This window comes from Ranitomeya variabilis, chromosome 1 (genome assembly GCF_051348905.1).
Source record: "Ranitomeya variabilis isolate aRanVar5 chromosome 1, aRanVar5.hap1, whole genome shotgun sequence".
NCBI classification, from domain to species: domain Eukaryota; kingdom Metazoa; phylum Chordata; class Amphibia; order Anura; family Dendrobatidae; genus Ranitomeya; species Ranitomeya variabilis.
In genome coordinates, this window is record NC_135232.1 from 996,946,019 (window position 1) to 996,969,132 (window position 23,114).

At 45.1% G+C, this 23,114-nt stretch overlaps 1 protein-coding gene across 5 annotated transcripts in view; it reads left to right on the forward strand.

Annotated features, from left to right (window-relative positions):
• The window catches only part of CLCN3 (chloride voltage-gated channel 3), a 146,296-nt gene that overhangs the window by 88,607 nt on the left and 34,575 nt on the right, over positions 1 to 23,114 (forward strand). For all 5 annotated transcript variants that reach the window (XM_077279495.1, XM_077279492.1, XM_077279493.1 and 2 more), the window contains 4 exons: positions 6,452 to 6,609; positions 18,882 to 18,981; positions 19,945 to 20,132; positions 21,097 to 21,219. In XM_077279495.1, coding sequence (XP_077135610.1) covers positions 6,452 to 6,609; positions 18,882 to 18,981; positions 19,945 to 20,132; positions 21,097 to 21,219 — 569 coding nt within the window. The remainder of the gene's footprint in view (positions 1 to 6,451; positions 6,610 to 18,881; positions 18,982 to 19,944; positions 20,133 to 21,096; positions 21,220 to 23,114) is intronic.

The following is a 23,114-nucleotide window of genomic DNA, read 5'->3' on the forward strand; positions in this document are numbered from 1 at the left end:
GTTTCCTTCCCTATTGTCCTGTAGAACGTAAGGTCGCAGGAGTAGGGGCCTCTCCCCTCTGTACCTGTTTGTCACTATTCGTTTCTTCACTGTAATTTCTATTTGTCTTTTGTATGTAACCCATGGCATCAATGGTGCTCTAAAAATAGCTAATAATAATCTGTATATCAGTTCTGCATGGGAAATTGTATCATTTCATTATGGTGCTTCAGGGCAGGGGTGTAAACGATATAGTGCAGTATTTGTCTAAGGTTAGGGTCAGACAGCCGTAGTATCCCTCATCTGAGAGAATTGGGACTGTTATGCAAATGATACTCTGATCAGGGTTTGTTCAGAATGTCAATATAGTGTGATCCAATTCTTTTGGATGAGAGAATCTGAGCACACTGAAGAGAAAATGGAGAACAATATTTCCCCATCTTCTCCATTATTTCAGTGACTGGAAACTGGTGTGCACTTAAATGTCATCTGAGTGCAGTAAAATGATTTCCACACACTCACTGACTTGCATGGCTGAGTGCAATCCGAATATCAGATCAAACTTGGACATGCTACAATTTTTCCCTTCCGACTGGCCTGGTCTGAGGAAAGGAAAAAATTGGACCACGTGCGATCCGATGTTTTAATTTCTCACACTCTTAGCATGGACTTCAAAGCCCAGACTAGCAACAGGTCTCCTGACCCAAACTTGACTGCCTCATATATGCACCATACCTCTCAACTGTCCCAGATCCTGGAGTACTGTCCTGAATTTGGGAACTCCTACACGGTCTCGCTATAGCTGTCTTTTCAGGACACAGATACTGCTGAATATAATGGTGGAGCAGAGAGCCATTAGATCCCTCCTCCACCATTCAGTCCAGGCAAAGACTGGAGATCCTTCCATGGCTCTTTGGTGAGCTTTGAGTTCATTGTGAGAAAAGCGCAATAGAATAGAAGTTTTTGTTTTTTTTAAATTCTTGTAGTTGTCACTTGACATTTTCACGTGACTGAAAGCACCACTTGTTGCACTGCTGGAGTGGTGTTGGTTTTTTTTGTTTTTTTTTTCGCCGCTGATCCCATCGGTTTCCGGTGAAAAGTGACCTGCCTGCTGCTCCAGTGTTTCAATACAAGTCCGAGAGCCTCGTTCTGACTCTTATAAACTTATATTGAGACCTTGTGGCATAGCGTCTGACTTACGGCCAGTCAGAAGCTACTGTCACAAAGTGGCGCAGCGGGACCTGAGTGGCGCCGGAAAATAGTGAAGGCTCCAGAGGGTGAGAATCTGATTGGGGCTTACATTTAATGCGCCACTCCAGCACTGGAAAAACATACGCTTGAGTGGTGCTTTAAACATCCTGGTAAGACATTTTAGTCTCTATACACATTAAATGGTGGATGAGGGAACCAATGCTAGGCAGGAGAGATGAGACTCAAGGCACATGCAAGGCGTGTGTGTGTGTGTTCATGATCGCTTTGAGGCTGTGTGCACACGTAGCACGTTTTTCGCGATAAAAACGCTATAAAACCGCGAAAAAAACGCTCACATTAAGCATTCTATTTAATAGAATGCAATCCGCAATTTTTTTTGTGCACATGCTGCATTTTTTTCCTGAGCGGAATCGCATTCCAGAAAAAAACACAGCATGTTCATTAAATTTGCGGAATCGCGGGGATTCCGCACACCTAGGAATGCATTGATCTGCTTACTTCCCGCATGGGGCTATGCCCACCATGCGGGAAGTAAGCAGATCATGTGCGGTTGGTACCCAGGGTGGAGGAGAGGAGACTCTCCTCCACGGACTGGGCACCATATAATAAAAAATAATTAAAATAAAAAATCGTGATATACTCGCCCACTGATGGCCCCGGAGTCTTCCCGCCTCTCAGTGGTGCACTTGGCCGCTTCCGTTCCTATAGATGGTGTGTGTGAAGGACCTGCGATGACGTCGCGGTCACGTGACCGCGACGTCATCGAAGGTCATGCACACACACCATCTATAGGAACGGAAGCCGCTGAGGAGATCGGCTGTTTGCGGAAGGTGAGTATAACCATTTTTTTTATAATTTTTTTATTATTTTTAACATTCTATCTTTTACTATTGATATATCACAGGAGGGTTTGATCAAGAAATACACTGATCTCAACCATGGTACCATAATAAACACTTTTTATTAGAAAAATTATTTTTGAAACAACATTTGAATGTAACTGCAAGAAAGGGTCCTGGAACCACAAAAAAGGGACTGATATACCATAGGTCACTCCCTAAAAAAATGTCCCCCAGGGGCAGAGGGACGCCGAGGATCACTCCCATGTGGTTTAAAGACAGGTATGCCTCATATCAAATAGACGGTTGCATTTATTTTTATAATGTGGGGGACATATATAATCTAACTAAAAGAATTAGCGTGCAGCTACCTACTTAGATGTGCTCGCATGAGCAAATGAATTTATATCTCCTTACATAAGATCATATGTTGACATTCAGCATTAATTTTATGAGTGCAACAAATAGGGGCAGCTATAGAAATATCTAGTATTCAGCCACATTTTTTTAGGGAGTGACCTATGGTATATCAGTCCCTTTTTTGTGGTTCCAGGACCCTTTCTTGCAATTACATTCAAATGTTGTTTCAAAAATAATTTTTCTAATAAAAAGTGTTTATTATGGTACCATGGTTGAGATCAGTGTATTTCTTGATCAAACCCTCCTGTGATATATTCTATTGTATATCGTACAGTATCCCCTAGGGGGAGTTATATCTAATATTGAGCAAACCACCGTGTATATATAACTTTTACTATTGATGCGGCATAGGCTGCATCAATAGTAAAAAGTTGGTCACGCTTGTCAAACACTATGTTTGACAGGTTGGTCACACTTGTCAGTAAGTTTTCCAAGGGATGCTACAGATCGCTTGGAAAACGCTAGCATTCTGCAAGCTAATTATGCTTGCAAAACGCTAGTTTTCTGCGGGAATATGCATGCCAATTCCGCATGCGATATACCCGCTGCAGGAGTTGCAGAATTGCCGCGGAAATTTCCGCGGAAATTCTGCAACGTGTGCACTTAGCACAAAAATGTTGCCAATTTTCAGGCTATGTGTAGTTGTGCAAAAATGGAGTTTTTTTTTTTTTTTTTGGGGGGGGGGGTGGTTTCAGTTTTGCCCAGCTTCATTAAAATGGGCGGAGGCACCCCACCTGGTCTAATTCTTATCGGCCTGTTGCGTACCAAGGAAATCTTATTACAATCTTTGACTGGAGTAGGATTTGTGGCAAGGCATATGCCACTGTCAGATGCTCCTGATTCATTAAGAAGCGTGAACTTTTTAATGCATCTGACTCCAACAAGCCCCCTCATTAAAGGGAACCTGTCACCCCCAAAATCGATGGTGAAGTAAGCTCACCGTCATCAGGGGCTTATCTACAGCATTCTGTAATGCTGTAGATAAGCCCCCGATGTTACCTGAAAGAGGAGAAAAAGACGTTAGATTATACTCACCCAGGGGCGGTCCCGCTCCGATGGGCGTCGCAGGTCCGGGGCCTCCCATCTTCATTCCATGATGTCCTCTTCTGGTCTTCACGCCGCGGCTCCGGCGTACTTTGTCTGCTCTGTTCAGGGCAGAGTAAAGTACTGCAGTGCGCAGGCGCCGGAAAGGTCAGAGAGGCCCGACACCTGCGCACTGCAGTACTTTGCTCTGCCCTCAACAGGAGCCGCGGCGTAAAGACCAGAAGAGGACGTCATCCTATGAAGATGGGAGGCGCCGGACCGGACCTGAGACGCCCATCAGACTGGACCGCAGCGGGACCGCCCCTGGGTGAGTATAATCTAACCTCTTTTTCTCCTCTTTCAGGTAACATCGGGGGCTTATCTACAGCATTACAGAATGCTGTAGATAAGCCCCTGATGACGGTGGGCTTACCTCATCATCGATTTTGGGGGTGACAGGTTCCCTTTAAGACTGGTGTGAACATCGCCGGTCTTCAAGTATAAGTTTTTTTTTGTTTATTTTTTTAGGTCACCTCTAGTGTCTGCTGACTTAAGCCTTTTCATTAGTTTTAGTATGTTAAACTGGCCATGTCAAGGAATAGTTGAAGAGCTGAATAAAATATTTTTGGAGCTTTTTTTGTATCACATCTCTGTTGTAGAGATATTGGCTTTTAAAGTTTATATTGTAATTTTCACTAAAATGCCCCCCCCCCCCCTAAAAAAAACATTACCCCCAACTTTCTGTGTGTGATACACTTTATTGGCACACATCCCTGTTCCTTTTACTGCTGGCAATCTGCTGTGATTACAATCTGGGTGGGGAGAGGAGCATAGTTGTATGTCATTACAAACCGCTGCAGCTTTACTCTCTAGTCAGCTCTGCTCTGTACCCACTACCCACACACTGACAGTGCTGTGGATTGAAAGCTGTAGATGTGGAGGGTGTTTGTAAGGACCCACAACTCTGCCTTACTCCCCTCCCCCGCTTTCAGGTCTGCATCCTCTATTCCATTAAGTGGCCATTTTAAAATGCTAAAACTGGTGAAACATCCTTTTTAAGGAAACACACACGATTCACCATCTCGCCAGTTCTGAACCAAGTAGTATTTCGGTGTGACGAACAATGCTCTCAGCCTACCTTCCAGACTCGTAATCACTGTGGATATCCTTATGCCCAGCATGTCTCATAAATGGTAGCTATTCAGCAGAAATACATTTTGTTAGTCATGGTTGCTGCGATAGAGCAAATTCAAGTGTGTCCTTTGTGCAGACTGTCCTTTACCTGTCAGGGTTCATCTGTAATAACCATTTGTGGAAAACCACTTTCACCATGCATGATGCTTTTTAAGTCTGTATGAGAAATTAATTTATAGTAGACAAGCAATTATCAATCTAAATAGTCATCCAAATATTCAAAGCGATACTTGCTTAAGCTTGTTTTATGCCATATGATCCAGTCACCTGCTTCTTAAGTCAACATAAAATATTCATGAAAAATCTTAAGTACCAAAAGACAAATGTATGACTTACCCAGACTATCCTGTATTATTCTTACATGTAATGCAGCAGTTTGTACGAGAGGCAAAGATAGCCACTTACCCTCTTTCTGTGGACAGAGAGCAATGAAACTTGGCACAGTTATTAGTCCTTCTCTACATAGGTGCCACCTAGGGACACACACTTCTATCTCTTTTTTTAGAACCTGTAAACACCTCACTTGTAGAAGTCGACAGGTTGCTCCAAATGCCACGTTGTGACAGAAATCAGAGCCTCATCATCTGGAAAATGCTTGCCCCTCAAAAATAACTTCATTGTTGGAAAGAGATGGATGTCCGACGGTGCGAGGTCAGGTGAATAAGGGGGATGCGGTAGAATTTCAAAGCCACAGAAGCATGCTACCATTTGGGTAACGTGAGTTGTGAACTGGTGCATTGTCTTGCAGAAGGCGGACAGCTTTGGTGAGCATGCCACATCTCTTGGTTTTGATTGGTTTTGATGGCCTCCTGCAATTTCCGCAGCAGTAAAGCATAGTATGCCCCAGTGATAGTTTTACCTTTGCTAGGACATCTGGCAATACTACTCCGTGCTGGACCCAAAATACTGTGAGCATGACCCTGCGTGCTGATGGTTGGGCATGTGTTTTCTTTGGAGGCGGTGAGTCATGATGCTTCCATTGCATCGACTGGACTTCAGTCTCGGGACCCATAGTGATGGACCCAGCTTTCATCCTGTGTGATCAGTCTGTTGAAAGTCCTCCGGGTTTCCATGGCACATCACAATAGAGCCTGAGAGCATTCGACTTGTTCCTGCTTCTGGAAAGGTGGGCCGCCGGGGAACCCAGAGAGCAGATACCTTATGCTTGTGAAGATTGTCTTGGATGATTTTTTCCACGGACTCCACACTAATCTTGACATTTTGGGCTAGGTGGTGAATGGGTACGCAATGATTATCAAAAAATGGCGACCTCCACTTACTGGATGGTGTGTTCATCAATAACAGAGTGGGGTTGCCCCGGAATTGGAGCTGTTTGCACCGAAGTCTGACCACATTTAAATTGACGATGCCAGTTCTTGACTACGTTATATGATGGGGAATCCTCACCATAAACCTTTCATCTCATCAGATGTCCCCTTTGGTGTGCGGCCTTTCAAGTAAAGGAACTTGATGACTGCTCTGTATTCCACTGGGTCCAATATCAAACCTCACACCACTTCAGCACCTGTAAAATCAAGACTGTTATCAGTTCTGACTTGCAAATTGACACACAACCAATAGGGACTTATAGCATTACACTTGTGCAGTTTGTGTCCTGTGATAAATAGAAGTGGGTAAGGGGAAGTCTTTAATGAGCGCTCCTCGCAACAGGCTAGGTGGTCTTGCCTCGATATACAGTTCAGTACTTGGTCGCTGACCTTATTTTGCACTCTCCTAGGTATACTTTAGGGAGCTTCTGTAATAAAGTATCTGTTGCTTCCTAGGAACGCACTACACCATGACGAATGGAGGATCCATCAGCAGCTCTACTCACCTGCTGGACTTGTTGGATGAGCCTATTCCAGGTGTTGGCACATACGATGATTTCCATACCATTGATTGGGTGCGGGAGAAGTGTAAAGACCGAGAGCGCCATAGAAGGGTAACTAGACACTATTGTATATTTATTTTGCTTTACTATATTTTTCCTGCATTATATTTTAGCTGACCTCTCCTAATACTAACTTGGCATACAGAGGATTTTGGTACTAGGTGCGTTTTATGGATTGGGATGATGGAGAAGAGGTAGTGGTGGATTGTAAAAATCCACCTCTGTTAACCAAAAACGTATAAAATCTTTCTGAAACCATTAACATCCATAATGTGTACATATTTTGTACACCTTTTAAAAGGTTTGTCCACTCCTGGACATGTGATCCTTAGTATCTGCAGTCTGTAACGCAAACTAAAAAAGTGATCTCTGATCTCCCTGACCGGCGCCGCTCCTGTGATCTCCCTGACCGGCGCCGCTCCTCTGATCTCCCTGACCAGCGCCGCTCCTCTGATCTCCCTGACCGGCGGCGCCGCTCCTCTGATCTCCCTGACCGGCGGCGCCGCTCCTCTGATCTCCCTGACCGGCGGCATCGCTCCTCTGATCTCCCTGACCGGCGCCGCCGCTCCTCTGATCTCCCTGACCGGCGCCGCCGCTCCTCTGATCTCCCTGACCGGCGCCGCCGCTCCTCTGATCTCCCTGCGGTCATATTGTCATTTTGACTGCTGCAGTTTGGTTAACTACTGGAAAAGCCCTTAACACCTTTATACACAGCACTCAGTATTTGGTCTGTATGTTGCATCTGTGTTTGTTAGTTAACATGCATTGCTCACACCTATTTGTTGCAGAAATTTCTTCATGAAAAACTTGTCTCTTGGCAGGGAAAAAAAAAAAAAAAAAAAGCTTTGCGTGTTGACATGCTGCAGGTATAAAACTTCTTCAAATCTGCAAATCAAAAATAAGCAGTGTCTGCATGAGACTTTAAAAATCTCATTCACTTTGCTAGGTCAGTAAAATACTGCATTTTTCGTGTAAAAACGTGATGTGCACAAACCCCAGTCAAAGAAGAAAAGGGAGTGAAAACTAACCTACAGAGAGAAAAATTATAACTTCAAGATTCACAGCTGTTCTGGAGCCACTGGTGTGAATGAGGACTTACTCTGCTCCTGGTGGTATGAAATATCTTTGGTAAAGGGATCTCTGGGATATAGTAAACATTTATTTTTTTATTTATTCTCTTCCCTATAATTGAATTGCTGTTTTGCATGATAAAGTCTGGTTCATGATGGCAATTGGCAGACGTACCAGATTTCGGGAAGATCTATTTACACACAAGCTTAGGCCTCCTTCACGTATCCATATTTAACCCCTTAACGACCGCCGATACGCCTTTTAACGGCGGCCGCTAAGGGTACTTAAACCACAGCGCCGTTAATTAACGGCGCTGTGGAAAAAGTGAATAGCGCCCCCCAGAGTCGGATTTTCTCTGGGGTCTCGGTTGCCGAGGGTAGCCGAGACCCCAGAGAACATGATTCGGGGGGTTTTTACCGACCCCCGAGTTGCGATCGCCGGTAATTAACCGTTTACCGGCGGTCGCAACAAAAAAAAAAAAAACGCGATTTGCCGTTTAATTTCTCTGTCCTCCGATGTGATCGCACATCGGAGGACAGAGAAATGTGGTCCCCGATGGCCCCCAATAGCCCCCCAATACTTACCTACCTCCCCCGGTGCTCCTCGTGTCTCCCCATGGGCGCCGCCATCTTTTTTCCGGGAAAAAATGGCGGGCGCACGCGCAGTGCGCCCGGCACCCGGATGTTCTTTGGGGTCTCGGCTGCCGGGGGTAGCCGAGACCCCAAAGAACATGATCGGGGTCGATTTGCACCGACCCCTGCTTTGCGATCGCCGGTAATTAACAGTTTACCGGCGACCGCAAAAAAAAAAAAAAAAAAAGCGATCAGTTATTTCTCTGTCCTCTGATGTGATCGCACATCAGAGGACAGAGAAATAGGGGGATTCGGGGACCCTATCATACTCACCCGGGGTCCCTGGGTCCTCTTCTGTCTTCTCCTGCCAGCCGGCTTTTTCATCATGGCGGGCGCATGCGCAGTGCGCCCGCCATCTGCTGCCATCTGCCGGCCGGCAGGAGAAGACAAGTTGGGGCTAAAATTAGGGTTAGGGTTAGAGTTAGGGTTAGGGTTAGAGTTAGGGTTGGGGCTAAATTTAGGGTTAGGGCTAGGGTTAGGGTTAGGCTACTTTCACACTAGCGTTTTTTGGCTTCCGTCGCAATGCGTCGTTGGAGAAAAAACGCATCCTGCAAAAGTGCTTGCAGGATGCGTTTTTTCTCCATTGGCTTGCATTAGCGACGCATTGCGACGGATTGCCACATGTCGCATCCGTCGTGCGACGGATGCGTCGTGCTTCGGCGGACCGTCGACACAAAAAAAACTACATGTAACTTTTTTGTGCGACGTGTCCCACATATTTCAGTGCCACGTGCCACGTATTTAAGTGACACGTGCCACATATCAAAGTGCCACGTGCCACATTTCAGTGCCACTTATCAAAGTGCCACGTGCCACGTATCAAAGTGCCACGTGCCACGTATCAAAGTGCCACGTATCAAAGTGCCACGTGCCACGTATCAAAGTGCCACGTGCCACGTATCAAAGTGCCACGTGCCACATATTTCAGTGCCACGTGCCACGTATCAAAGTGCCACGTGCCACGTATCAAAGTGCCACGTGCCACATCTTTCAGTGCCACGTGCCACGTATTTAAGAGACACGTGCCACGTATCAAAGTGCCACGTGCCACATATTTCAGTGCCACGTGCCACGTATTTAAGTGACACGTGCCACGTATCAAAGTGCCACGTGCCACATATTTCAGTGCCACGTGCCACGTATCAAAGTGCCACGTGCCACGTATCAAAGTGCCACGTGCCACGTATCAAAGTGCCACGTGCCACGTATCAAAGTGCCACGTGCCACGTATCAAAGTGCCACGTATCAAAGTGCCACGTGCCACATATTTCAGTGCCACGTATCAAAGTGCCACGTGCCACGTATCAAAGTGCCACGTGCCACGTATCAAAGTGCCACGTGCCACGTATCAAAGTGCCACGTGCCACGTATCAAAGTGCCACGTGCCACGTATCAAAGTGCCACGTGCCACATATTTCAGTGCCACGTGCCACGTATCAAAGTGCCACGTGCCACGTATCAAAGTGCCACGTGCCACGTATCAAAGTGCCACGTGCCACGTATCAAAGTGCCACGTGCCACATATTTCAGTGCCACGTGCCACGTATCAAAGTGCCACGTGCCACGTATCAAAGTGCCACGTGCCACGTATCAAAGTGCCACGTGCCACGTATCAAAGTGCCACGTGCCACGTATCAAAGTGCCACGTATCAAAGTGCCACGTGCCACATATTTCAGTGCCACGTATCAAAGTGCCACGTGCCACGTATCAAAGTGCCACGTGCCACGTATCAAAGTGCCACGTGCCACGTATCAAAGTGCCACGTGCCACGTATCAAAGTGCCACGTGCCACGTATCAAAGTGCCACGTGCCACATATTTCAGTGCCACGTGCCACGTATCAAAGTGCCACGTGCCACGTATCAAAGTGCCACGTGCCACGTATCAAAGTGCCACGTGCCACGTATCAAAGTGCCACGTGCCACATATTTCAGTGCCACGTGCCACGTATCAAAGTGCCACGTGCCACGTATCAAAGTGCCACGTGCCACGTATCAAAGTGCCACGTGCCACGTATCAAAGTGCCACGTATCAAAGTGCCACGTGCCACATATTTCAGTGCCACGTATCAAAGTGCCACGTGCCACGTATCAAAGTGCCACGTGCCACATCTTTCAGTGCCACGTATTTAAGTGACACGTGCCACGTATCAAAGTGCCACGTATCACGTATTTCAGTGCCACGTATTTAAGTGACACGTATCACGTATAAGTGCCACGTGTCACGTATTTAATTGCCACATATTTAAGTGCCACGTATCAAGATTTTCCATGGAGAACAGACACATCCAGAGATATGTCTGCTCTCCACGGCTGCAGCAACACACTGACAGGAGCCATAGTTCCTGTCGGTGTGTCACTGCGCATGCGCGAGCGAGTTTACCGGCGGTCATTGACCCCGGCACTCTTGCTTAACGGCAGTGCTGCGTGGGAAAGTTCAACGCAGCTGTACTGCTGTTAACCGAGACGCCGGAGTCATTGAACTCCGGAACAGTACGCGATACACTGCTAGGAGCTTCGCTCCTGGCAGTGTATCGCCGGAGAGCAGCCGATCGGCGTGGGACACTCGTTTTATGGATTCTGCGGACAGGGAGTATGAATTTGGTTTATTATTTTTGGATTTTTTCCTGGAGGATCGAGGGCTTCGCCTACAAGTGTGCTGTTGGTGAGTATATACTCTGTGTTATATGTTGTATGTACTGTGTGTCATGTATGTGTATTGTGTGTAGGTGTTTTGTGTAACTTTACAATTGTGCTAAGTCGCCGGACACAGGGACAACTCTCCCATCCTAATACCGGATGGGAGTAGTAGTCCCATACGGCGACTTAGCACAATGGTGGCACTAGCGTCGCATGGGGACACACACACGCACACACACGCACACACACACACAGAAGGACTCCATGCTGCTTCACTGGGGGGCGGGGGCTTCCCTCTTCCTGTCCGACGTCACGTCCGGTCCTGGGTGTCAACCCCTCCGTACAAAGACGCCGACACCCAGGACAAAGGCGCTGTGTGTGGAAGGTAATATGGGGCCCTAGGGGGATACGCAGACACGCCGCTGCATAAAGAATTGACATGTCAATTCTTTTTACGCCGGCGTGTTTGCAGACAAAAGCGCCGCGTTTTTTTGCGGTGTGTCTGAACGGCAAAGTGAATTTCTCATTCACTTTGCCGGCAGACGAAAATGACATTGCGCATTTTTGAAAAGCGCCCGCAAAATAGCGCTCAAAAATGCGCTATGTCTGAAAGTAGCCTAAGGCTTCTTTCACACTTGCGTCGGTACGGGGCGGTCGCAATGCGTCGGCCCGATGTACCGACGCACGTTGTGAAAATTGTGCACAACGTGGGCAGCGGATGCAGTTTTTCAACGCATCCGCCGCCCAGTCTATGTCCTGGGGAGGAGGGGGCAGAGTTACGGCCACGCATCCGCGGAAATGGAGGACGCGACGTACAAAAAAAAGGTTACATTGAACTTTTTTTGTGACGACGGGGGCTAAAGTTATGGTTAGGGTTGGGGCTAAAGTTAGGGTTGGGGCTAAAGTTAGGGTTAGAGTTGGGATTAGGGTTAGGGTTTGGATTAGGGTTGGGATTAGTGTTACGTTTGGGATTAGGGTTGGGATTAGGGTTAGGGTTGGGATTAGGGTTAGGGGTGTGTTGGATTTAGGGTTTTGATTAGGGTTATGGTTAGGGTTGAGATTAGGGCTGTTTTGGGGTTAGGGTTGTGATTATCGTTAGGGTTGTGATTAGGATTATGGATCGGGTTGAGATTAGGGTTAGGGCTGTGTTGGGGTTAGGGTTGGAGTTAGAATTGGGGGGTTTCCACTGTTTAGGTACATCAGGGGGTCTCCAAACACGACAGCCAATTTTGCGCTAAAAAAGTCAAATGGTACTCCCTCCCTTCTGAGCTCTGCCGTGCGCCCAAACAGTGGTTTACCCCCACATATGGGGCATCAGCGTACTCGGGATAAATTGGACAACAACTTTTGGGGTCCAATTTCTCCTGTTACCCTTGTGAAAATAAAAACTTGGGGGCTAAAAATCTTTTTTGTTGGAAAAAAATATATTTTTTTATTTTCACTACTCTGCATTATAAATTTCTGTAAAGCACTTGAGCTTTCAAAGTTCTCACCACATATCTAGATAAGTTCCTTAGGGGGTCTAGTTTCCAAAATTTGGTCACTTATGGGGGTTTCTACTGTTTAGGTACATTAGGGGTCTGCAAACGCAACATAACGCCCGCAGACAATTCTATCAAAGTCTGCATTGCAAAATGGCGCTCCTTCCCTTCCGAGCTCTGCCGTGCGCCCAAACAGTGGTTTACCCCCACATATGGGGTACCAGCATACTCAGGACAAATTGGACAACAACTTTTGGGGTCCAATTTCTCTTGTTACCCTTGTGAAAATAAAAATTTGGGGGCTAAAAAAATCTTTTTTGTGGGAAAAAAAATATTTTTTATTTTCACTACTCTGCATTATAAACTTCTGTGAAGCACTTGGGCATTCAAAGTTCTCACCACATATCTAGATAAGTTCCTTGGGGGGTCTATTTTCCAAAATGGGGTCACTTGTTGGGGGTTTCTACTGTTTAGGTACATTAGGGGTCTGCAAAGGCAACATAACGCCCGCAGACAATTCTATCAAAGTCTGCATTCCAAAATGGCACTCCTTCCCTTCCGAGCTCTGCCATGCGCCCAAACAGTGGTTTACCCCCACATATGGGGTACCAGCATACTCAGGACAAATTGGACAACAACTTTTGGGGTCCAATTTCTCTTGTTACCCTTGTGAAAATAAAAACTTGGGGGCTAAAAAATCTTTATTGTTAAAAAATATATATTTTTTATTTTCACGACTCTGCATTATAAACTTCTGTGATGCACTTGGGCATTCAAAGTTCTCACTACACATCTAGATAAGTTCCATGGGGGGTCTAGTTTCCAAAATGGGGTCACTTTTGGGGGGTTTCTGCTGTTTAGGCACATCAGGGGCTCTCCAAACGCGACATGGCGTCCGATCTCAATTCCAGTCAATTTTGCATTGAAAAGTCAAATGGCGTTCCTTTGCTTCCGAGCTCAGCCATGCGCCCAAACAGTGGTTTACCCCCACATATGGGGTGTCGGCGTACTCAAGACAAATTGTACAACAGCTTCTGGGGTCCATTTTCTCCTGTTACCCTTGGTAAAATAAAAATTTGGAGGCAAAAAGATCATTTTTGTAGAAAAAATGCGATTTTTTTATTTTCACGGCTCTACGTTATAAACTTCTGTGAAGCACCTGGGGGTTTAAAGTGCTCACCACACATCTAGATAAGTTCCTTAAGGGGTCTAGTTTCCAAAATGGTGTCATATGTGGGGGGTCTCTACTGTTTAGGCACATCAGCGGCTCTCCAAACGTGACATGGCGTCCGATCTCAATTCCAGCCAATTCTACATTGAAAAAGTAAAACGACACTCCTTCTCTTCCAAGCTCTGCGGTGCGCCCAAACAGTGGTTTACCCCCATATATGGGGTATCGACGTACTCAGGAGAAATTGCACAACAACTTTTGTGGTCTAATTTCTCCTGTTACCCTTGTGAAAATAAGAATTTGTGGGCGAAAAAATCATTTTTGTGAAAACAAATGCGATTTTTTATTTTCACGGCTCTACGTTATAAACTTCTGTGAAGCACTTGGGGGTTCAAAGTGCTCACCACACATCTAGATAAGTTCCTTGGGGGGTCTAGTTTCCAAAATGGTGTCACTTGTGGGGGGTTTCCACTGTTTAGGCACATTAGGGGCTCTCCAAACGCAACATGGCGTCCGATCTCAATTCCAGCCAATTCTGCATTGAAACAGTCAAACGGTGCTCCTTCACTTCCAAGCTCTGCGGTGCGCCCAAACAGTGGTTTACCTCCACATATGGGGTATCGGCGTACTCAGGAAAAATTGCACAACAAAATTTGTGGTTAAATTTCTGTTTTTACACTTGTGAAAATTAAAAAAAATGGTTCTGAAGTAAAATGTTTGCAAAAAAAAGTAAAATGTTAATTTTTTTCTTCCACATTGTTTTAGTTCCTGTGAAGTACGTAAAGGGTTAAACTTCTTGAATGTGGTTTTGAGCAGCTTGAGGGGTGCAGTTTTTAGAATGGTGTCACACTTGGTTATTTTCTATCATATAGACCCCTCAAAATCACTTCAAAGGTGATGTGGTCCCTAAAAAAAACATGGTGTTGTAAAAATGAGAAATTGCTGGTCAACTTTTAACCCTTATAACTCCCTAACAAAAAAAAAAATTGTTTCCAAAATTGTGCTGATGTAAAGTAGACATGTGAGAAATGTTATTTATTAACTATTTTTTGTGACATATCTCTCTGATTTAAGGGCATAAAAATACAAAGTTTGAAAATTGCAAAATTTTAAAAATTTTCGCCATATTTCCATTTTTTTCATAAATAATCGCAAGTAATATCGAAGAAATGTTACCACTAACTTGAAGTACAACATGTCACGAAAAAACAATCTCAGAATCAGCGGGATCCGATAAAGCGTTCCAGAGTTATAACCTCATAAAGTGACACTGGTCAGAATTGTAAAAATTGGCTCGGTCATTAAGTACCAAATTGGCTCTGTCACTAAGGGGTTAAGCACATACAGGAAAAAATGGTGCTTGTGTCATCTTTGGATAAATTAGTTTCTCTTATCCTTTTTAATGTAAAATACAGACTGCACACAAATGCCATCCGTGTTCTGTACTTGGTTTTTCACCATCCTTATAGACTTGTATTGGCACTTGTCATCCATTATATCTGAAAAGAAAGTGGACATGTTTCCGTGAGTTTTGCATGGACACATGATACATAAATTTTTGACTAGCACCACAGATTGCAGTGGGTACATTTTCCATCCATGAGAAAAAAAAAATGGCAAGAACACATACATGCAACATGGACATGTGAATGAGGGCTTATATTGATATTCGTCTGATGAATAGACATTGCAATTTGTGTTGTATGATCTGAGACCCCACAATTCTGGTAATAGGAGAGATTTTTACTTGACTGGTTTAGAGTCAATTTGATAGAGAAAACTATATGTTCAAAAGAATAGGAGCTGTTCTGAAGCACTCGGCAGCAGCCGCCACACATGGAACGCATCGCTGTGGTTTATGTTCACGTCCAGCTGTGTATGTGCTCATAACTGATTAGTAGATGTGTCTGGTGTTAGACCCCCACTGATCAGTTATTGATGATCCTACGGATAGTTCATCGATTATTATAGGATGACCTGACAACCTCTTTAAATGACACATTCCTTTTTTAATAATTTTCAATTACTCTGTGACATTGGTACTTTTTCTCTTAGAAGGAATGTCATTAAAAATGACCTATTGTTTCCATCAAGTTTTTATATTTTTCAAAAAAATAATTGTAATGACAATTTTTTTTTTCTTCAGACCTTGATTACTAATTTGTATTTATTTTTTAATCTTTCAATTTTCACATTGGCCACCAGGGCTTTTTTTTTTTAGACTCTTTTTTTCTTGTCCTTTCAGAAAGAGTTTTCAGGAGACTCATTATGATGGGCAGGATTAAAATGACAAATAACCCCTCTATATACACAGCTGATAACACTGGATCCACCACTAAAATAGGTGATGGCACAGCTCCCTGCTCCTCCTCCTTTACATGACTTGTTTTTATACAACGGCTTCTATAGTTGCTAATTCTCCATAGATCTTTATAAGCACCCACTGTCATCTCCTCTGTCATGGGAAAATGTCTGTTCACTGAAATCTGATTCTACCCATGAATTAAGATTTTTGAGAATAAATGATCAGTCCTAGTGGAGAAAGGTATTTTGTTCAATAAGATATGTCGCAAAGTTTATTTTTACTTGCACTTTTAATATATGGAAGAAGAAATAAGAATAGATCCTGTCTAGCTGACTTACTGCAGCAGCAGGGAGAAGAATTTTCAGGGTATATGCACATGACCTTTCTTAGACATGTGAAATTGCAGAGCCATCAAGTTTTTAGAAAGAAAGAAACTTCAGCATACTGTCCTGAAGCATCTTTTTTTTTTTTTTTCCCCCCATTTTCTTTAGTTATTTCATTAGGCCTTTTTGCACCTTTTTTTGGTTGACTGCATTTTTTTTTTACGTCTATTATAAGCTAGTTAGCAGCTTTTCAGCAGAAGCCGCCTGAAGGATGATCAGGACTGAAGCAGTTACAAGAATCTAAAAAGACTGAACATATGCACAGCAAGTAGTTTTTAAATATAAATACGTGTGCGTTTGTTTTAGCCTTTCAGTGCTTTTTCAGGTGGGTTTCAGACACTACCCACCTGACAAATACATTGTGTGCCTTTATCCTCCCACATCTGACGCTTCCCGTCATTGGGGAGGTGCAGAGAGCAGCTAGTCACCGCACAACACAGTGAGCGCACTGTGAACACTCCCCGGCTCTACAGTGCTTGTGTAAAACAGGCTGTCAGAGTCCCAGGGAATGATTACTGGGCGCTCAGTGTGTAGTGCATGGTGACTTTAACTGCTTCTTCCACCACCCTAATGACTGGAAGTCAGCGGCTGCGGGAGGAAAAACACGTCATTTTCTCTCTGCAGCTGCGCTTTGAGTAATGCAGATACACAGAGTTTAAATGCTATTTGCCCGCAGATTACCGCTAAATCTGCAGGCAAATAATTGCTGAACATGACAGGTTGTCTTTGGAGAACAGGTAGTATAAATCTCGAAAAGCCTCAGTTGCTAGTTTGAAAATTGCAACGTTTCTAATTTTTAATAAAGATGCCAAAATGTAAAAAGAAATGCATTTATGACAAAAAAAATTATTAAAACAATAGTTTTCTGATGATGCATTATTTTTAAAAAGCGTCTGTGACCTGGCAGAACCTCTACAAATCAGGTCTTATTACACCTGCAGCCATTATGCTATGCCTTTTAACCACTGCTAGACCGATCATGGCAAAAATGCAGATGAAGCCAAATAAAGAATGCAGGAGACGGAAAGATTTTTATGTAAGGTTTATTATCAATGCGTTTCTTGTGTGGTTTGTCCTGATGAAGTCTGACTTTGAAACGCGTTAATAATCCACACAAAATGTTCACTTGGATTCTTCACTTGGTTTCATCAGCACTGCAGTGAACCCATTGTTTCCATGCCTGGTTTTCATAGGTTTTCACCCATTGGTCTGCAGCAGCTGATATCCCCCCATTACCAGATAAGACCCTTTTGTACTTTTGTTTTTACCGCCTCCTTCACTTTTTTTTTTTTTTTAACCACGGCTGTCTTTCTGGTTTCCCTGTGCAAATACACAGGCTCCGTTTTAAACACAGAGATTATTTTGTGGCTATAGGCCAGAACAGCCCTGTGCTGCTGCAGACCTTTTATATTTTCCGTGCAGAATCTCCTAACCTTGCAGGAAAACTGCTCTATGATCTCAAAAGCCACGTGACCATTATGATTGACCGTGTGGTGTTGCAGGTGAAACTGCGGTTCCCCAAAAAGTAGCGATTTGTGCAGAGAAAAGAATAAAGGCTGCAGCAGCACAGAGCTGTGGTGGTTAAAAAGCTGCGGCTGAAAGCGTAGTAAGAATCGATCCTAACTAGACAGTCGTTGCTGAGCATTGCTGCTTCACACTTTTTCTACTTGTTGGACAGTGTTTTCTTCATCCATGTTTTAAGAAAATGCATAGTGACAAAACACATGAATTACCTTTTCGTTAATCTGAATACTTGCGTGTTTTAAGGTACCTTCACACTAAACGATATCGCTAGCGATCCGTGACGTTGCAGCGTCCTGACTAGCGATATCGTTTAGTTTGACACGCAGCAGCGATCAGGATCCTGCTGTGATATCGCTGGTCGTTGAACAAAGTTCAGAACTTTATTTGGTCGTCAGACCGGCGTGTATCGTCGTGTTTGACACCAAAAGCAACGATACTAGCGATGTTTTACACTGGTAACCAGGGTAAACATCGGGTTACTAAGCGCGGCCCTGCGCTTAGTAACCCGATGTTTACCCTGGTTACCCGGGGACCTCGGCATCGTTGGTCGCTGAAGAGCGGTCTATGTGACAGCTCTCCAGCGACCACACAGCGACGCTGCAGCGATCTGCATTGTTGTCGCTATCGCTGCAGCGTCGCTTAATGTGAAGGTACCTTTAGGTTAGTTTTTTGTGTTTGTTTGTTTTGTGGCTTTTTTCGGACAAGGAGAAACAGCTACTTCTAAATACTATCACTTTGATATGTCATACGGGCTGCAGATTGGTGGTGGTCCAGGTCCTGAGTCATCACTAATGCTAAAAACCGCTCTTTGCACTGCATGCAGACCACTGAGTGGTGATGGAGTGATCGGGGAGGGTCTCAGGTCCCAGCCCCCACTGATCGATCGGCTGTATTTTACACAAGCTATAATATAGAATAAATGGGGGAAATGATTGAGATCTTTAAAAAAAAGTGCCCAGGATGGCTTCTTTTTCTCTGGCCAGGGCCGTCTTCCTGCCAGCGCTGTGGCACCTCATTATCAAAATAATGTTCCCTTCTTTCTGTAGGTGCCCGATGTGAAGAATAAATGTCTGTTGTAGACATGGATAAATGATCTATAAAATGTTTTGTCCACTAGATCAACAGTAAGAAGAAGGAATCTGCATGGGAATTATCAAAAAGCCTCTACGATGCTTGGTCAGGATGGCTGGTCGTTACACTAACTGGCTTAGCGTCAGGTAATGTTCCTACGTTCTGGGTATAGACCTGTGTGTATGCAGAGAGATGGGTGCGTCACCTGTGAGACACAGCAAAAGCTGAGAATTTACTCTAGTGATGATGAAGGCTGGGCTTCCATGTATGTGGGCATCTGGATCAGGTTTTCAGGTTTCCTGTGCCTCAAATGATGTCAAAACATTGTCCGTTAAAAATATGAGCAAACCCATAGAAAGCTGTTGCTGTGTTTTGTTTTTTTTTCTTTTGTTTTTTTTTAAAACACCACATTTGGGCCCATTTTTATATATAAAGAAGGCCTGGACAATATATTTAACCAGGTCTCTGAATACACACTCATGTAACTGTATGTATAAGATGTGTGACAGCCGGAGACCAGGCAGAAATAGTGCTTCATTAACTGTGTAATGCTCATATTGCGGGGAAATCTTCACCATCTATACACCACATATACTAGTCTCTATTTACATAATGACACTTGGGCTAGGTTCACACTAGCGTTTGTTTCCTCAGCGTAGGGCTGAGTACCTCTTTCCTTCAGATCCGCATACATCCGCCCTTCATACTTATATTTAACATTGTGTATGCAGGGATATGAGTTGGATGCGTTCCCATGCGTCGTTTTGACATGCCCGCCGATGCCGCAATATTTTGCTTTCGGTGGGCATATCAAAACGGCGCACAGGGACGCATCCGCATACAACGCATGTCCCTGCGTACACAATGTTAAATATAGTTACGAAGGGCGGATGTATGCAGATCTGAAGGAAAGAGGTACTCAGCCCTACGCTGAGGACACAAACGTTAGTGTGAAACCGGCCATTGGTCATTATAACCAATAATCTATATAATTAGATTTTACTTATATTTGGTGTTATTTATAGTGTCCTATTCTTACATTTTCCCTAGTCATTTCTGTGTCTTTATAGTGTTAAATCTGGCACTCACACATCTGATTTGTGCCACAGGTGCCCTGGCAGGCTTGATAGATATTGCCGCAGACTGGATGGCAGATTTGAAGGAAGGAATTTGCATGTCTGCATTTTGGTTCAACCATGAACAGTGCTGCTGGGGATCAGATGATGCCACATTTGAAGAACGTGACAAGTGTCCTCAGTGGAGTACATGGGCAGACCTCATAATAGGACAGGCAGAAGTAAGTTGTGTTTTATTTTTTTTGTGGAAGTCCTCTGTTGGTTCCCATTAACACATCTGATTTTCACTTATATGCTCTAATAATTTTTTTCACAGATAGAACATGTACCTGTTAAAGTAAAGTCCATATTTCTTTTTGCTTTATTTTTTGTTGTGGACCAATCCAATTGCAATGTTTAATTTTATAGTCTGAATTTCACACAGCCGGCACATAGGCATTCATCCATGTTGCTTCTGTGTGCTGTCTTTTTCAAATACTGATGTTTTGGCCTAATAGAAAGTTAATGTCTGATATAAAGTGTCATTCACCAAAATTCAATATTATAACACACATTGCAGGCAGCATGTCATCTTCCCAGGTTGCACACACATTGCAGCGCGTCATCCTCCAGGTTGCACACACGTTGCAGCGCGTCATCCTCCAGGTTGCACACACGTTGCAGCGCGTCATCCTCCAGGTTGCACACACGTTGCAGCGCGTCATCCTCCAGGTTGCACACACGTTGCAGCGCGTCATCCTCCAGGTTGCACACACGTTGCAGCGCGTCATCCTCCAGGTTGCACACACATTGCAGCGCGTCATCCTCCAGGTTGCACACACGTTGCAGCGCGTCATCCTCCAGGTTGCACACACGTTGCAGCGCGTCATCCTCCAGGTTGCACACACTTTGCAGCGCGTCATCCTCCAGGTTGCACACACGTTGCAGCGCGTCATCCTCCAGGTTGCACACACGTTGCAGCGCGTCATCCTCCAGGTTGCACACACGTTGCAGCGCGTCATCCTCCAGGTTGCACACACGTTGCAGCGCGTCATCCTCCAGGTTGCACACGTTGCAGCGCGTCATCCTCCAGGTTGCACACACGTTGCAGCGCGTCATTCTCCCAGGTTGCACACATTATTATTATTTTTGTTATTATTATTGTAATAGTTGACCGCTCGTAATGTTCTTGGTTTCATTTTGCAGGGGCCGGGCTCATACATAATGAACTACATAATGTACATCTTCTGGGCTCTGAGTTTTGCCTTCTTAGCAGTCAGTCTGGTAAAAGTATTTGCTCCATATGCTTGTGGCTCAGGGATTCCAGAGGTACGTATGATCGGGTCCTGATCTTCCACGTGTCTGTGCAATGTGTTTTTGGTCCTTGCCTTATTCCTGAATTGCTAAATGAAATGGTTGTTCAATCAACAGTTTCTGCTTGATTTTCCTATTGCATATATTAGGAAACCATTTTCCTCTTATGATGTGGGGAAAATGTAGTAATTGTAAGTTTTTATTGTTAACACTTTAACATTTGCATTTTTGCAAATCTTAGTAGTATAAATTAAATTATTTTGGCATTGCAGCGAAGCTCCAATGGCAAAATGTATGAGACCGTCCCAAACACCTGAACTTAATCTGTCATACTGATTAAGCTTGTAATGTTCTTGGTTTCATTTTGCAGGGACCAGGCTCATACATAATGTACATCTTCTGGGCTCTGACACATGCCCCCCTGTGCTGCTGGCAGGCACGTGCCCCCCTGTGCTGCTGGCAGGCACGTGCCCCCCTGTGCTGCTGGCAGGCACGTGCCCCCCCCCCCCCCTGTGCTGCTGGCAGGCACGTGCCCCCCCCCCCCTGTGCTGCTGGCAGGCACGTGCCCCCCCCCCCTGTGCTGCTGGCAGGCACGTGCCCCCCCCCCCCCTGTGCTGCTGGCAGGCACGTGCCCCCCCCCCTCCTGTGCTGCTGGCAGGCACGTGCCCCCCCCCACCCCCCACCCCCCCGCTGGCAGGCACGTGCCCACGCCACATGATAAAATAGCAAACACTTAACTCACCTTTTCCTGATTGCTCGGTACTCACAGCTCCTCAGTTGTGCTTCCTGTTTCCCAGGCATCGGATCATGTGACCTGGGCACACAGTGATGTCCTCACTGTGCTGTGCCGATCACATGATCGGATGTCAGCACAGACACAGGAAGCAACCGAGGAGCTGTGAGCACGGAGCCATCATCAGAAGGTGAGTTAAGTGTTTGTTATTTTATCATGTGCCTGCCAGCAGCACAGGCGGGGGCACGTGCCTGCCAGCAGCATGGGGAGGGGCACGTGCCTGCCAGCAGCACGGGAGGGGGGGGGCACGTGCCTGCCAGCAGCACAGGGGGGGAGCATGTGCCTGCCAGCAGCACAGGGAGGGGGGAGCATGTGCCTGCCAGCAGCACAGGGAGGGCATATAAGAGTGACTGGGGGCCATATCCATGATGGGAGTGGGGGGGGGGGGGAGTGCAAGCACATGTAATATTCGCTGCTCCCCTGTGAATCAACTCGGCACAGGTTCAGCACCGAGGTGATGGACAGCAGGTGCAGTGAATATTACATGAGGCTAATGAGCGGGAGCACAAAACCTCCTGCTGTCTCAGCAGCCTGCAGGCGGCCCACCCCAGCCCCCTGACACCACTCCAGAGCCTCTCCCCTCCTCTACAGCACAGCACACAGATTCGGATTATAAGGCGCACCCCCCCCCCTGCATTGATCTGCATAAGACTCTGGCCCATAGCCTGGAACAGCTAATTTACATATATGAAAATTGTGGATATCAATGTATTCAGCTTCTTATGACCTACACTGGGTACGAAAAGTATTCAGACCCCTTTACATTTTTCAGTCTGTTTCATTGCAGCCATTTGGTAAATTCAAAAAAGTTCATTTTTTTCTATATCGTTACACTATGTAATGGAAAACGAATATGCAGCATGTAATACAGAAACTGCATACACGGCTAGTGTGCATAGTTGCGTCATTGAATTGACAATTGAGACTATGAACTCTGATCCAATTTGCCACATGAACAGTATAGTCTTAGTTGGGCAGATAGCCATACTTGTAATGTCTGCAGGTAATAACATTAATATTGTTTGTTACATGCAGCTATGTTTATTGGTTGTTATCCCTTGAGGTCCAGGTGATTTTTAGATTTTGAACTTTTTTGCAATTTTTTTTCCTTTCCTTT